This window comes from Lactuca virosa, chromosome 2 (genome assembly GCF_052849685.1).
Source record: "Lactuca virosa cultivar CGN04683 chromosome 2, Lactuca_virosa_CGN04683_v6, whole genome shotgun sequence".
NCBI classification, from domain to species: domain Eukaryota; kingdom Viridiplantae; phylum Streptophyta; class Magnoliopsida; order Asterales; family Asteraceae; genus Lactuca; species Lactuca virosa.
This window is the reverse complement of record NC_136427.1, coordinates 43,080,310-43,096,072: the sequence shown is the minus strand read 5'-3', so window position 1 is coordinate 43,096,072 and position 15,763 is coordinate 43,080,310. Positions and strand designations below refer to the sequence as shown.

Below are 15,763 nucleotides of genomic sequence, written 5' to 3'. Positions count from 1 at the left end.
ACATTGATTACTATTGATTAACGACCTGAATTTGTTTACTTTGATTACGCATAAGCCTAACAAACGATGAGAAGAGGAAAACAAAGTCATGCTACTTTCGTGAGTTATTTCAGGCTGTTGGGTATACGAAGGACACGTTGGTCCATTTCACATTTGATTACTTGGACCTTACTAGCAGTGCTAGTGGGCCACTAAGGCCCAATAGCACTTAAAAGCCATTGAGGGTCCCTTTAATATGAAACTGGGTCATCGAAGGCCCAATAACAATTATTATTATTATCTCTTGGGCCCGAAAATCATGTGGATGGATCACAAAGGCCCAACAAGCATGATTGGAACTTCCAAGCCCAGAGTTTTGAATGTTTACTTGTTTTAGGTATTACATAATTGTTGGAAGGTTTGATTGAACGATTGTTATTTTTGTATCGACTCGAGACCGGTCGATTTGTTTATAACGATATTTGGACTTATATGTGTATTCATCTTTCAATTTTTGTAAGTCGTAGTTTAGAATTTTTGACTCAATATTCTAGAAATAAAATAATTTGCTTAATATAGTGGTTTGACCTTTTCAACCCCTTTCTTTTGATAAAAATAACAAATTTTAGTCCTTTATATGAGAGAAAAGACATATTAAGCCCTTAAAACATTTTCTTGACACTTTTGTATCATAGACTTGATTAAATGATATTTTTGACTCAAGACTTATACTTTGGCAATTTCAGCCCTTCCAGAATAGTATTTTTCGGTTAAAGCCCAACTTTTTGCAATTTTTACAATTTTAGCCCAAAATCCAAAAAACTTTACATTTTTGATCCTTTTTGGAAATGAAAAGCATTTTTAACCCTTGAAATAGTTTTGTTACACTTTTTATCCCCTGTTTTGAAGAATTTACCATTTCAGCCCCTTTAAATGTCATATTTTCGCAATTTTGGGCTTATTGGGCCGAAAAGCCCAAAATTTAGCCCATTAAGCTAATATTTACATTTTAAGTCCTTTAAAGATCATAATGTTCATAAAAACAATTATTGTAACTGTTTTGACTCTTTTGACCTTTAAGAAAACGTGATTTGGCAATTTTTAACCCAACTTTTGTATATTTGACAATTTAAGCCCAAAAATGAGTTTTATGTTGCAATATTTTTATAATAATCCTAGAGATTAATATTTTTGACTTGTTTAGTGTAATATAACTTGGATCATGTTTGTTTTCCTTCTTGTAGCATAGATCTCGAGTTTTCTTCCCTTTTTGGTTACATATTCTCCACAAAAACACATAAAATCACACATACATGCATAAAATCATACATAGCATACACATACACATAGATCTACACATTTTACTTGTATTCTCCCCCATAAAACTTATGAAAACCGAAAAGAGAGGGGTATGAAGCTCACCTTTGCTTGTTGTTTTCGGTTTGGAAGGAAGAAATGATGAAGATTCGATCCTAGCAAGCCTTCTTAGAGGATCTCGAACTTAGAGGCTTCTAAGATGGTGATCATGAGTTTGAATAGATTAGGAGGAGATTTTTGATGAAATGAAGTAGTTAGATCATGGATTTAAACATGAACTTACCTTAGATGATGATTTTGTGGAATACTCTCCTTGAAAAGCTCCTAAATCTCGAAAATTTGATGAAGAATGAAGAGAGTTCTTATGTGTTTGAGAGAGATTTTTGAGAGTATGTGTGTGTGTTCCTTTGTGGTTCTCGGCCGAAGATAGAAAGGAGTGAAGAAGAGAAGTGAGTGATATGATGGTTGCTTGGAGATTTGAGTCTTTGCATGGAGCACCAAAATGTAATAAGGAGGTGGCAATGGAAAGTCAACTCCTCCCTCCTTTGTGTAGTTGGGCCGAGAAGAGGAGAAAGGAGAAAAGAAATTTGGGCTTTTTGTTCTTAAGTCCATCTTATGGCCCAATTAGGTGATTTTTGGCCCAAATTAATTCAAGGAATGATTTTTATGATCCACTAAGGCTATATAAATTTGTCGTGGCCCAATAAGGCCCATTAAAGATAACCTAGTTCATTTTAGGCTTATAAGGCCCAAAATATTAAGTTTCATGTATATGGGTCCAATTAGGGCCCATTTGAGAGTTCTATGTTCAAGATAGTTAAATTGGAAGCTTATTGGTCCATTAGGCCAAATAAGGAAATCCTAGTCCATAATGGACTTTAACCGGGATTTATAGGGTTCCAATTCTTTGTTGGCTATTTGCAGTGCTTGTATAAAGTGTTTGATTGAAGTTTTGTTGTTATTGAATAAGCATCATGCACGCTTTCACATTGTTGGTTTGCAGTTGGTATAATTGTTGTTGTTACAAAGCATCAAAATTCCTAGTTATGACAAATTCAATTATTCATACCCATTAACAATCCAACCTAAACCTAGTTTTATTTTAAAAAAAATATAATAAAAATAAATTGGAACTATATCAATATTATACTCTATTTATAGAGAACAAAAAATCATGAATTTTAGTATTTTCTTTATATTTGTTTTATTGAGATAAAATTGGTTTTTTAATGATAATAGTTTTTTATCAAAAAGTAATATATATCTATCCTTTAATAATATGCACGTGTCATCAAAATAAGTTAGCAACCCTTTGTGAACTTGGATCGTGTGTGTGGCCTAGGCCGCAAGTATTTATGTAATTTTCATTTTTTTTAATAAAAAGTGGACGAGTGGCTCGTCCAAAATTACCAATGGGGGTAGTCTAAGGCTATAAAATCCTAATTATGTACAACTAGGTAGTATATGCAAAACAATCAGCAATCTTAGTTTCCACCCTATCAAGGCATCTACAAGAATTCTCATAGGATATAAGGCATCATACAAATCAAGAAACTCTATCCTGGAATTCATGAGGGATCCTTAGCCTACCAGCTAGCATGCGTTTCTATCAGTTCGATAACAACAACTATAATAGATTAATACAACATATAACACAATTATGGATATTTTGGGAGATCACTGCTTCGAGCTCTGGTTGACTGTACACCCTTTTTCCTTTACTTCATTAATTGAAATTCGTTCTTTTTTGTAAAAAAGTTTTCATAAAACTCCTAGTTCCTTAGTTTAAGTCTGGAATCCCATGAATTTTCATCCAAATCTCTCAAACCAAGGCTCTAATACCAACTTGTAACAACCTTAAATTCATAACAAAGTTTTGATTTTTATTTTACCAAAAACCTCCAAGTATGAAAAAAACCAAAACAAGAAATCCTAGGTGTATCAATACAATCATCCCAAATCAGAGTATCAAAATGTGAAAATCATAAAAGATCTGGGAGCCAGAGTGTACAGTCATGCCTTCGCCTTTTCAAGATCATCTGAGGTACCTGAAACACATTTAATCCATAATTGTAAGCATAAAGCTTAGTGATTCCTTCCAAAATATACATACAACACAACAATAATAAACAACTATGGGTTATCAGCATCCCTGGGGATTATCAGTGATCCCAGTGGGCTAACAGCACGCCATGTGGATTAATATCACGTTCAAGGGTTATCAACAACCCTGAGGATTCTCAGCAATCCCAAAGTTATCAACAATTCAATTCAGATAAGACAACAATCAGAAATAGAGACCTATCTTGTCAAAACATAAATACCACACAAATAAAAGTAGTGAGAAAACTCACCTTGAAAATAACAGCTAGGAATATGACAGCTCTCACACATAGAGTATACATGATCAATGAGACACCTAATAGCAGTAAAGTCATACCCTATCAGCATACCTCCTAGAACTCCAGTTGATCTAAAAGTCAAACATAGTCAAAAGTTAATGGTCAAGGTCAACTTTGCAAGCCCCCACGTCGTGGCTCCATATGGCCATGTCGTGGCCACTCCAAGACAAAACAGTCGGAAACTGATTAACTCCAACGTCGTGACCACTATGGACCACGTCGTAGCCATCGTCCATCCTAGTGGTCGTGAAAACACCAGTCACCATGTCGTGGCACTAGGTAGCCATGTCGTGAGCATTGATCAGCAAAGACTTAATGGATTAAGTTGCTTTGCCACAATCCTAATAGCTCAAACTTCTGAATCTGAAACTCCTCAATGGGTAAAGTTTTCAACTTTAGCCATTAAGACATCTTATTTTGACAATATCTCAACTTCTAAGATCCTAATGAGAGCACCAAGCCATAGGTATACTAAAAAAGCCATGAAAACCAACTTTCCAACCAACCCCAAGGTCCAAAAGTTAACCATTGCACTAAAAGGTTATGGAGTTCACTACAATTCCATAAGCAAGAGGATTTGGGACAAAAACTCATGAAATTGACCTAGAACTAGATCTAGAGAATCAATAGTCAAAGTAAATACTTTATACCTTCAATGATGCAAAAAAAAGAGGTGTAGATGATGGATCTAAGTTGGAACCACTCTTTCAAGCAACACCCAAAAGCTTCTTCTTCCTTCAACCTTCACAAAGATGGGTTTCAAGCACTCAAAACACAAAAGGGGCTAGAGTTTTGGATGAAATTCGATCTCAAAGGGGTGGAGGCTTCCAAATGAGGCAACCTAGGAGTTAGTGTCCTTAAATAGGACACCAACCCCGAGATTATGGTTTTAGGCCCAAAATAGTTGCCATGATGTGGCCATGCGCAAATGCACGTCCTTCATTAACTGAGCGCCACACCATGGCCAGACCAATTAAAATAAAATTTAAGACTTGAAAATCAATACCTGGAACACATATGTTACATATATTTAACCATCAAACTTGTTAAATGTGTTTTTATGTTACCATTATCACTTAAGATTAGATATATATATAACTTTTTTTTGCCTAAATATGAAGAAAAACAAAAAAAAAATCCTTTTTAAAATCAATCTTAAATAATATAATCGGTTTTTGTTAGCTGTGGCCCATGGATTGATTTTAGTCATTCTTTGGCCCATGGAATGATTTTATTCATGTTTAGGAACCCATCATTTATTTGTCTATTCTTTTGTATATGTCGATTTAACTTAGCTAATCACGTTGGAGATCATTTTTGTGAGCCTATTCGACAAAAGCTTTGCAACTATTTGGTATCGACACCCAATTAAAGTATGACTTTCCAACCGACACTATAAATAGGATCATTGCATTGAGAGGTCGTGTGCTTTTGATTACCAAGCTCGAGCTTCAAATTTTCGGATGATATTCAAATAATGCTTGATAATATATTTCCTGATGATATTCCAATAATGCTTTAATAAAATGAACGAAAATCAGTTAGACATAGAGATTTATCACCACTACAACTTCCCAGCGTAAACAACTAACAAAGGATATAAATTATTTACATAAATATAAAAAACCAAGATTAGTAAGGAAAGAAATATATTTACGTTTTATATAGCCACAAATAATATCTAAAAATGAAAATCAAAACAAGAAATTGAGGACACAATAACTTAAAAATTCAAATAGATAAACATATTTATCATCAAAGGCGTTATCAACACTGAAAATATCTAAATGTCTAAGGTTCATCAATATAAAGACAATCTATGTTGTTCGGACCTCAAAAGCATGTTGTTCTTTTTACCATAGTTGAAGTTTCCTATACAACTTTTACTCATAACTTACACTGAAGGATAAACACTTTGGTAACTTAAACCCATAAAGAAGTCAATATGACCACCTACACAACATTGCTTGTTGAGTCGTTGTTTGGTGTTGGACTTGCGCTTGATGGTTCCACCCTTCTCATCATGAAACCTGGTGGTGGATGAGAACTTCCATCTTCGTCATGATAAACGTATGCAAATCCTCCATGCCTGGTCATGTCCATTCCTGCCATTTCATCTTCTTTTGACACTCTCAACAACTTGAGTTTCTTCAAGATAAAGAAAAGCGGACCCATGGTTGCAGTCACCCATCCTATGATCACTAGTATTAAGATGATTTGAGAAGCAAATAGCTTTCCACCACCACCCATGAGTAACCCGTAAGGTCGCCCAGTTGCATACACCTCATGGACATACTGTTTCTTGGCAAACAACCCTGTGAACAAAAGACCCCACGACCCACACCCACCATGCAACTGAGCTGCCTCTAATGGATCATCATACTTCAACTTTTCTGCAAGCTTGTTGAATCCTATGAGCACCCAAGCTGCAACAAAGCCACAAACGATTGCAGCCCATGGCTCAACCACTGCACATCCTGAGGTAATGGCTGCTAAACCTCCAAGCAACCCATTACAAACATCGGTCACATTCCAATGACCGACTAGTAATCTTTTACTGAACAAAGTGGTCAATCCAGCAGTACATCCCGCCAATGTGGTGGTGACAGCTGTTCTTCCTACAGCACTCCATTGACCATAAAACACATCCGAAGTACCATAGGATTTTGAGATTGTGAGAAATGAACCCGGATTAAAACCATACCAACCAAACCATAGAAGGAATGTACCCAAAACAACAAGTGAGCCACTGTGGCCTCGTAAGACCACTGATCTCCCAGAACGATCGAATCTCCCGATTCTTGGACCTTCAATGAGTGCACCCCAAAGACCAGCAATCCCGCCCACCATATGGACCACACCCGACCCGGCAAAGTCAATGGCTCCAGATCCAAACAGAAGGCTTCCACTTGTTCTTGAGGCACTCGCCCAACCATCACTAGACCACACCCAGTGTGATACTATGGGATACACGAAACCTGTAACCATTCAAATTCATCTGTTGTTAGCAGCTAGTCTAGGTAATAGTGGAGCTTTACTATGTTTTACGGCTTTGGAGATTTCATCTTTAATGTTTGGATATCATTGCTAAAAGACAAAATAAAATTTTAAAAACACAATATGAACGGTTATATATATTGACCAAAGTTTATGAAAGTTGTGCTGTTAGTTATTTTATGAATTTTATTTTTGAACTATATAGTAATATTAAATGTATTGTCTTTACTTTCAGATTACAGATAGGATAACCTTGAATCGGTCTATAACTACGTGCTAGAAACGTTTCCTTACATTGACCGTAGAGTATTAATTATAAAGCGAATCTAGTATAATAATTAAATATATATTTCGGATATTTTTATTTAAAAAAGCCTTATCAGGTACAGTTTTTGTACCATTTTTCAAACACAAAAAAGGAAGTATTTCGGTAATTAAATTTATAAAAAGTAGAAGAAAAGCAGATAAGGAAATTAAACCTGTTAAGAAGGAAGAGTAAATAAGGTATGCCACGAACTGAGTTCTCTCAGCGATGGAGCCACTGGTAATACCGGCGGCTGCTATAGCAAAAGCCCACTGATAAAGAAAGAAACTATAGTCGAAAACACTTGATGGAATCGATTTCAATCCGAAGTAGTGTTTCCCAATGAATCCATTGGAGGGTCCACCGAAGGCAAAAGCAAAGCCGAATATGTAGTAAGAGATGCCTCCGGCAGCAGCATCAAGAACGTTGGTGAGCATGATGTTCATGGTGTTTTTGGCCCGGACAGATCCTGCACAGAGCATGGCGAATCCGAGCTGCATGGCGAACACCAGGTATGCTGAAAAGAGGAGGTAGGTGTTGTCAATGGCGTATGTGGTGCTGTTGAATTTGTCGGATGTGGCGGTGAAACGTGTGCATATGTAGTCGGCTGCAGCTGTTGCATTGGCGGCAAGGCCGAGGAGAGGGGTTAGTTCTTCCGCGGAGCAGGTGGGGAAGGATGCCATGGTTGAGTGGTGTTTGTGACAACGAGAAAGGTTTGTGTTTTCTGGTTTTATAAAGCCGCACAGCAATTCTTGATCCTAAGTCATGAGGCTGAGAGATAAATGAAGTCAACGCTTCCACCCATTTGGGGATAATAATGTCCACACCAACGCGGCATTGCTTGAGGGCCACAAAAATTGAAAATTCAACGATGAAATGGTTAAATGTAATACATAGTAACGTCTTGTTATTAATTTGTTTATTTTTAAATTTAGTTTTATTTATTCATCTTATAATCCATTATTTTAAAAAATCATCCTATTTTAATATTCCACTAAACTATATTATATATGTAATAACTATTTTATTTAGACAAAAGGGTTTCTAACCTAACGGTATCAGGTGTTGTCCTCCCTTCTTAAGGTCAAGGGTTCGTACTCGTCCGGGAGAAATAGGTAGCATTAGGACTAGTTTAGTAGGAATACCTGTTCCAAAAAACGAAAAAAAAAAGTCGTCGATAAAAGCCATTGTCGTCGGTAAAATTTTCGTCAACAATGTCTGGAAAACCACAATCTACGTCAAACCTTTTTGTCAAACCCTGTCCGTTCGATCTGTCTACGATCCAAGAGATGGGATCGTCCGTCTCATTGGCGACTGTGTCACCGCTAATAGTCGAAAAATAACCCACAAATTTTCCCTCTTTTGCTGTCATCGTTGTTTCCTAATTGTCGTTGTTATTGCTATGTCATCGCCCGTAGCATAGCGACGTTGTCTTCCTTCTCATTTTGTTACACTTTTAGTTCTCTCGTTTTTCCTCCAATTTTCGGCTGATTCAGACAACAAAACCGGCGAAGGCTAGTACGATGAGGTTGTCTTCGGCGGCGACGAAGGCGCAATTCCAACGTCTGAGGTGCAATTCCTTCCTCATTTCTCGTTTTCTTTCTCTTTTAATGTCGATTTCTAGGTTATTGTTGAGTTAATAGCAAAAAAAAAAAAAAGAAATCCTTTCCTTTTTTTTGAAACAGCCAGCAATATATATTAAAAAATAAAACTCTAGCAAGGAGCTAGAGATTAATTTTATTTTCTTTAGTTGTTGGATGACTACCACTAGCACCACTGCACCACCTTGTTGATTTTCGGCCACCATTGTTGATTTCCGGCCACCACATGTTTCTTTCTCCTTTAATTTCGAGATTATTTGCAAAATTTGTGTATTTGTGTCTATTATGTGAAATTAGTGATATGTGTGTATATTTGGTATATATATGTGTATTTGTATGGTATATGTATGTGAATGTATGTATAATGTGTATTTGTATGTATGAAAACATGAATGTAGAATAGTGTAAGTGTATAGTTTAAGTATATGTGTATTTGTATGTATATGTATGTATAATGTGTATTTCTATGTATGAAATGTGGATTCTATGTAATGTGTATGTTGCAATGCTATAGTTGAAAAAGAACATATAAAGTAGAATGTTATTATTAATAATGGTATTTAAATTATATGTGTATTTGTATGTAATGTGGATTGTATGTGTGTATAATGTGCATTTGTATGAATGAAAACATGACATTATGTATTTATATTTGAATTTGTATGCAATGTGTATTTTTTGTACGACGCTATTATTGAAAATGTTAATATTGAGAATGCTATTATTGTAGGATGCTATTGTTGAAAAAAAAAACAAATAAAGTAGGATGCTATTATTGAGAATGCTATTTTTGTAAAAGAAACAATGTGCGTTGTAAAAAAAACAAATAAAGTACGATGATATTATTGTAGGATGCTATTTTTTGTAAAAAAAAAAACAATGTGGATTGTAAAAAAATAATAATAATAATAAAATATAAAATATAAAAAATAAAAAATAAATAAAGTAAGATGTTATTATTGACAATAAAAACATTAATTAAATCACTACAATAGAAAACAACAACACAATATAATTGTTTAAAATACAATGATATAATTGAAAAAAAAATGTCATAAATAACAAAAAAAAAATACAATGCTACAATAGAAAAAAACAATGTAATATTTAAAGTACAATGTTGTTATAGAAAACTTAAAACAAAATCAAATAACAAAAATATAAAAAATATAAAAAAGTAAGATGATATAAATAACAAAACAAATATTTCAAATTTTATTTGTTTGTGTGTCTTCTTTGTGATCATCATGAGCATAGAAATACTCGTTTGAAATTGATTTAGAAATTAGTTTCAGGTTGTCCCCGTATTGGGACTGCTTTTTAAGTACTTTATCTCATCTAGGATGTGTACATGTATTACATGATTGTTTTTTTAAGACAGATTCGGTTCTCATTTTCTCTTTGCTCTTCGGTTTTTATATACACTTGTGAGCTAAGCGGAAATGTTGCCAAATATTTCTTAAACATGTAATCATGTAATGCACGTTCACATATGAGATAACGTATTCAAAAAGTGGGTTTAGAAGCCTACCCTTATGAATACTCTATCTGTTTCCGAATTGTTGTCCCCGTTTCAGGGGATACTTTTTTAATCATCTACTTTATGAATACTCTATCTGATTTTTTTTCGTAGAGTAAACTCTAAACCCGAAATGATGTTTCAGCAACATCATGTCTATTGATAAAAGTTGGCCTAGTAATCCGCATCGAAACTATCCTGAGTTCTAAGTAGGACTCAACTCTTTTATCAAGAAGTCCAAGTCACACATTGATAGTAATGGTAAAATCAGATGTGCGTGTCAAAAATCTGATAACCGTTACTTCAAGTACCCAAAAATTGTGGAACATCATATATTTATATATGGTTTCAGTAAGTCGTATACAACTTGGATCTATCATGGTGAACCTTTAATTCCTCCAGCCGTCTTGCCAAGTAACGAAATAGCTGATTTAATCGACGATGTGATGTAGGAGTCGAGATAAAATGACACCAACCTCGATAAAGGAACCTTGAATACAAGGGAGAGTAGTGTGGATGATGATTTTTCACAGTTGTTAGAAGAAGTGGAAACTAAATTGTATCCTGGTTGTACTTTTTCTTCCCTTGATTTTTTAGCAAATTTAATGCATATCAAGGTGAAAAACAAATGGATTGATAGTTCATTTGATCAACTCCTTAAGTTCTTGCAATCAGCATTTCCCAAAGGTAACAAGCTTTCCTTTCACATTATCTAGCCAAAAAGAAACTGAAGAAGATTGGTATGGGGTAGGAGTTGATACATGTGTGTAAAAATGATTGTTTTCTCTTTTAGAAAGAACACAAGTCACTGTAGATTTTTCCCGTTTGTCATGAGAGTCGATGCATCGATAAAAACACCAACGGTAAGAAAGTAGCTCATAAGGTGATACGGTACTTTCCTATAACCCCTAGACCACGACGTTTATATTGTTCGAGGCACACTGCCAAAAAAATGATTTTGCATAGTATCGGATGATCAAAAGATGGTGCGATGTGTCATCCCGTTGATGGGGGAAATTGGCAAGATTTTGATTAAAAAAATACCCCGACTTCTCGAGTGAACCCCAAAACGTAGGCCTAGGTCTTTCAGCTGACGATTTTAATCCATTTGGTAACATGTGTAATTGTAACATCCTGTTTCGAGACGTTTCTTATTTCAGGATTGTGGACAATAAGTGCATCAAGTAAATGTCTTGGGCTTCAAGGGAATAGGTCTTAAACCCTATTGGATATTGATAATAATGGTTATGTGATCCAAGCCCTTGGTTTGTGTTTTGGAGTCAAATGGTAAAATGGGAAAAGTGATGTTTCGGATTACATCCATGAATTAACGGAGCTGATATGTATGTTTGGTATGTGGTATGTTGGGGAACTCACTAAACTTTGTGCTTACGGTTTATGTTTAAAATGTTTTAGGTACTTCTTGTTTCAAAAGGAAGGGCCCGGCTTGATCGCATTGCATCCCCTGAGATTTATTCCGTACTGAATGTTTACAAATTACTCTGATGTTTGGAGAATACTTTGACTCTGCTCGTATTTTGGAAAAAATGAATGAATGATTTTGACTTATTTAAAAATGAAATTTTTACTCGGTATTTTTGGGACGTTACAAGTTGGTATCAAAGCCTTGGTTTGAGGTATTTGGGCACACTCTCGGGTGTGTCTGAACTCAAACTGAGGATTTGGTAACCTTTTCGAAAAATAGATAAATTTTGTAAGAAAATTTCTATAAAGAAAAAAAAGGTGTGATGTGTGCAATTAGCCGAGCTCAAGTAAGTTTTCCGACAATACCCATACATGTGATATGCTTATTGTTTTGGTATGAGTATGTGAGAATTTCATGCTAGATTAGGGCTAAGGATCTGATCGGGATTACATTATAGAGTCTAGGATAAATGCTTTTATATGCCTGCTGATTGAGCTTTTGGAACTGCATGCTAGTATGGGTTTCAGATGTTGGATAGAATGACCTATATAGGTGATGCACTAGTTTAGATTACTCTATGCTCAAATGTTTCTTGCTTTGTGCTTTGAGGCACCTCCAATAATATCGACTGACTATTAAGCGAATATGTTAGGTTATATGTTGCATGGATTAGATAATTTTAGAAGGTTAGGTTTAACTCTATTGTCCAGCTCTTGTTTGAGTCCAACCGTTGTAGTATGAGACCTTGCAGCTGAAGAAATATCTAGTGCATGTGGCATGTAATTGTATTTGTGAGGTAGTTAGAAGGTATTAGAGGGAGTCTTTTCTACAGCTGATGGCGGAGAGTGGTGTGAAGGGAATCCTAAGGGAGCCTAGGAAGTGCCTTATAGGAATTGGAGCATTGTATAATGGTCTATATTCATTTGAGAGCAGGTATATGTGATTGGATCGGGCGGTAGTGAACATGATTAGTTACTTAGAGGATCTATAACGATTCTTGAGGAAAGTACGGATAGGTGTGGAAGGTATTATTGGGCCCGTACTACTAAAAGCACAATATACATACTTGAATCGAGGTGGATTTCGGGGATTCTAAGGAGTTGATGGAGGGTAGATTGTATGTTTTGGTACCATGATTCGCTAAGTGTGTTTCCGTCCTTATCGGTTTATTGGGTACGGTTGTTCAGGCTGAGAATGGGTATGATGAATTGTTTGAGCCTTAATGGCCATGTCACTTTGGGTTTGAATGGTGCAGACCTAAATAAGTTAGTTGATTTTGTGGTCTTGAGGGCCTTGCTCGAGGTATTGTCAGTGGAGTCGTGAGACTAAAGAAGGAAGCGATTGTGATGACCGGCTCGAGGATTGCAACCAGAGGCTAAATGATTGGAAGATGGATTGGTATGTCGCTATCTTCAACGGAGGTTATATACTTCTAAATTTCCGCGTTCGGAGGAAAGAGAGAGTAGACAGTGATTTTCAAAGTTGGGGTGTAGACCCAACATGTGTGACATCCCCAATATCACGGCTAGAAAAGACCGATTTGTTTATGCTTTTTTTTAAAATCAGAGTAATCTTTTAAAGAAAACAGTTGCGGAATTTGTTCCCAAAACAAAAATATGATAAGAATTTATCAAAGCATTCCTTTAAAGAAATGTATTTTCATTATATAACAAAATCTCGTGATGTCATGTTCAATACAGACCAAAAGCATAAACAGAACAAAATAGACCTTACAACAGTTATTCATAACTACTGGCCTATAATCCAAAATCTCTCATTATGTCAGCCAACTTATGCTCTCGTGCCATCACCTGTAATATAAAGAAAACTGAGAGGGTCAGGCTTGGGAGCCTGGTGAGCATATAGGGTTTTCAACCCACAATAATATAATTATTATATTTAATTATCAAACAATCAATCCAATTACCTACCCCCATTATCTTCCTTTATTTCATAAAGATTTACCCTAAGAACCGATTACCCTTCTCCCATTCATTCCTAAGAATTGCCCTAAGGAATTGGCACAAAGTCTAGCGCTGCCATGGTTCTTAGATTACCTCTGGTGAACACTCAGTTCAAAATATTTAATGAACACCTAGTTCAAGAACACCCATTGAACACACTCCGTTCAATAATACCTAATGAACACCTAGTTCAAAAACACCTAATGAACACTTAGTTCATAAACACCTAATGAACACTTAGTTCAATTATCCCCGACGAACACATAGTTCAAAACATCTAGTGAACACTTAGTTCAAATATCCCTGGTGAACTCAATCACCTTAGGAACACAGAGTATGAAAGCTCTTAGTTCAAACCACATGACAATAATGTATATCTCGATATTGCAAAACCACTAATATTATTAACACATATAAATCATATTTCTAAAACAATCTATCCCATCTCGTCGATCCCCACACACGGACCCTGTACAATGATCTTACGAGATCTAGCCTAAGGAATCGATATAAACAACAACTGACGAAGCTGCTTCGGAAATCCCCTGTCAGCAAACGAGGATCAATAAAGACATCAAATGAGGGGAATGGAATAAGTTTCACCACGAACCTTCGTTCGTAAAAGAAAGAACCACAAGACATTTTAAGTCAGGGGTAGTTATCTAGATAACAATGCCTAGGTGTGGTCCGACTGTCATGAGGTATTATACCCCTAGACTCTACCTATCCCAGCATCGAACTTTGCCTGGCAGTGGCCTGAATACATGAGGTATTTCACCCCCAGACGCACCCTATCCAGCAATATAACACCAGACATACCTAGCAGTGGTCTATTACCGACACACTTTATTAGGCAGTCTACGAAGTTCCCTTAATTACTTCGTGAAAGAAAACGCTGACATATGAAGCTCGGTCGATCACTTCATAAAAGAAACGCTGACTCCAAAGCTCTCTCAAAATAAAAGTATGGGGAAATACTACTAGAGTACTCCCGTACACTCCCGTAACCGACACACAAAATTGTCAAAAAGACTTTGTACATGATAGTACTTCTGGCACAAAGTCTCGTACCCGAGAACATAATAGTACCCTGGCACAAGCAGCACCCAAGACATAGAGCTTTGAAAAGGACTTCGTACATAAAATGTACTTCTGTACGTAGGACGTACTCCACCGATCATCAATCTCACCCCACACGTACTCTTAATAAGATACTACCCAAAGTCCAATCTTAATTGAACTAAACATCCCTATTTAAGTCTTAACCCATCACTAGGCAAGCCTACAATGCCTATAATCAATTTTTGATACTATCTCCGTTTAGGCAACGTCAACTAGTGTATACTTAACACAAGGTTTTAAGTAATAATATCATATATACACATCTTAACACATATTGAACCATATCTGATTCGCACGTTGTATATCATCAAATATATCTAACACGTATTTTGGACAATAACAAATACTTCACATACATATGTATATTTCATACTTTAATCAATACTCTTATTAAAATCACGTTACTAAAAGGGACTATACACATGATACCTTATCGAATGAACACGTAGTTCAAAAATACATAATCCATACTCCCGGATCTTAAATTTGCCTCATTACCTAATCCATATTCCCGGATCTAAAACTAACCTCTTGATCTGATCCATACTCTCGGATCTAAAACTAACCTCTTGATCTGATCCATACTCTTGGATCTAAAACTAACCTCCTGATCTGATCCATACATCCAGATCTAAAACAAGTTTATCTCTTTATCCTTTTATGTCATGGTCCAACCCATCTTTTATCACCTACCAACAACCTCATCTACCCATGTTCTACCCAACATATTTTTAGATACATATATAGTTTAACTCATTAAAACATATATAATTCATCCATTCCACCATCATCTCAAATAAACAACAATATATTATACACATAACACGTATATCATAGCAAATACTTAATATTTATGTGTTAGAAGAAAGTAACTACACACTCACTTGATCAGAAGATGATCGGGCAGCACTACGGCTTGTAGAAGTAGTATCCTTGGTGAAACTGTGATGTCTTCACACACCGGACTTCTCGCGGGCAGAGCTTCGGCTCGGAAACTCTTTTCTTCTCGGGATCTTCGGGCTTCGGGACTCGCTTCGGGTCTCGGGATGATACCGGGGCTTCGGGCGGTTAAAATAGGGTTTAGAGAGGGTGTCGGGAGTGGGAGAGAAGAGATAAAGCAACCAGAATCGGA

The 15,763-nt window shown here is 36.0% G+C and overlaps 1 protein-coding gene across 1 annotated transcript; it reads right to left on the bottom strand.

Moving 5' to 3' along the window:
• Positions 1 to 5,421: 5,421 nt before the first annotated feature.
• Positions 5,422 to 7,787, bottom strand: LOC145159073 (ammonium transporter 1 member 2-like). The gene is made up of 2 exons (XM_079077972.1): positions 7,175 to 7,787; positions 5,422 to 6,676 (listed from the first exon to the last, which is right to left on the bottom strand). Exons 1-2 carry the CDS (start codon positions 7,680 to 7,682, stop codon positions 5,652 to 5,654), a joined length of 1,533 nt encoding a protein of 510 aa, XP_078934098.1. The 5' UTR covers positions 7,683 to 7,787; the 3' UTR covers positions 5,422 to 5,651.
• Between the last annotated feature and the right edge of the window lie 7,976 nt (positions 7,788 to 15,763).

Bases quoted from the DNA above. Each gene is read 5' to 3' on its own strand.
- LOC145159073 (XM_079077972.1), bottom strand. From the start codon at position 7,682: ATGGCATCCTTCCCCACCTGCTCCGCGGAAGAACTAACCCCTCTCCTC. The intron at 6,677-7,174 runs GTTTAATTTCCT...GAATGGTTACAG, and splicing joins TTACTCTTCCTTCTTAACAG to GTTTCGTGTATCCCATAGTA.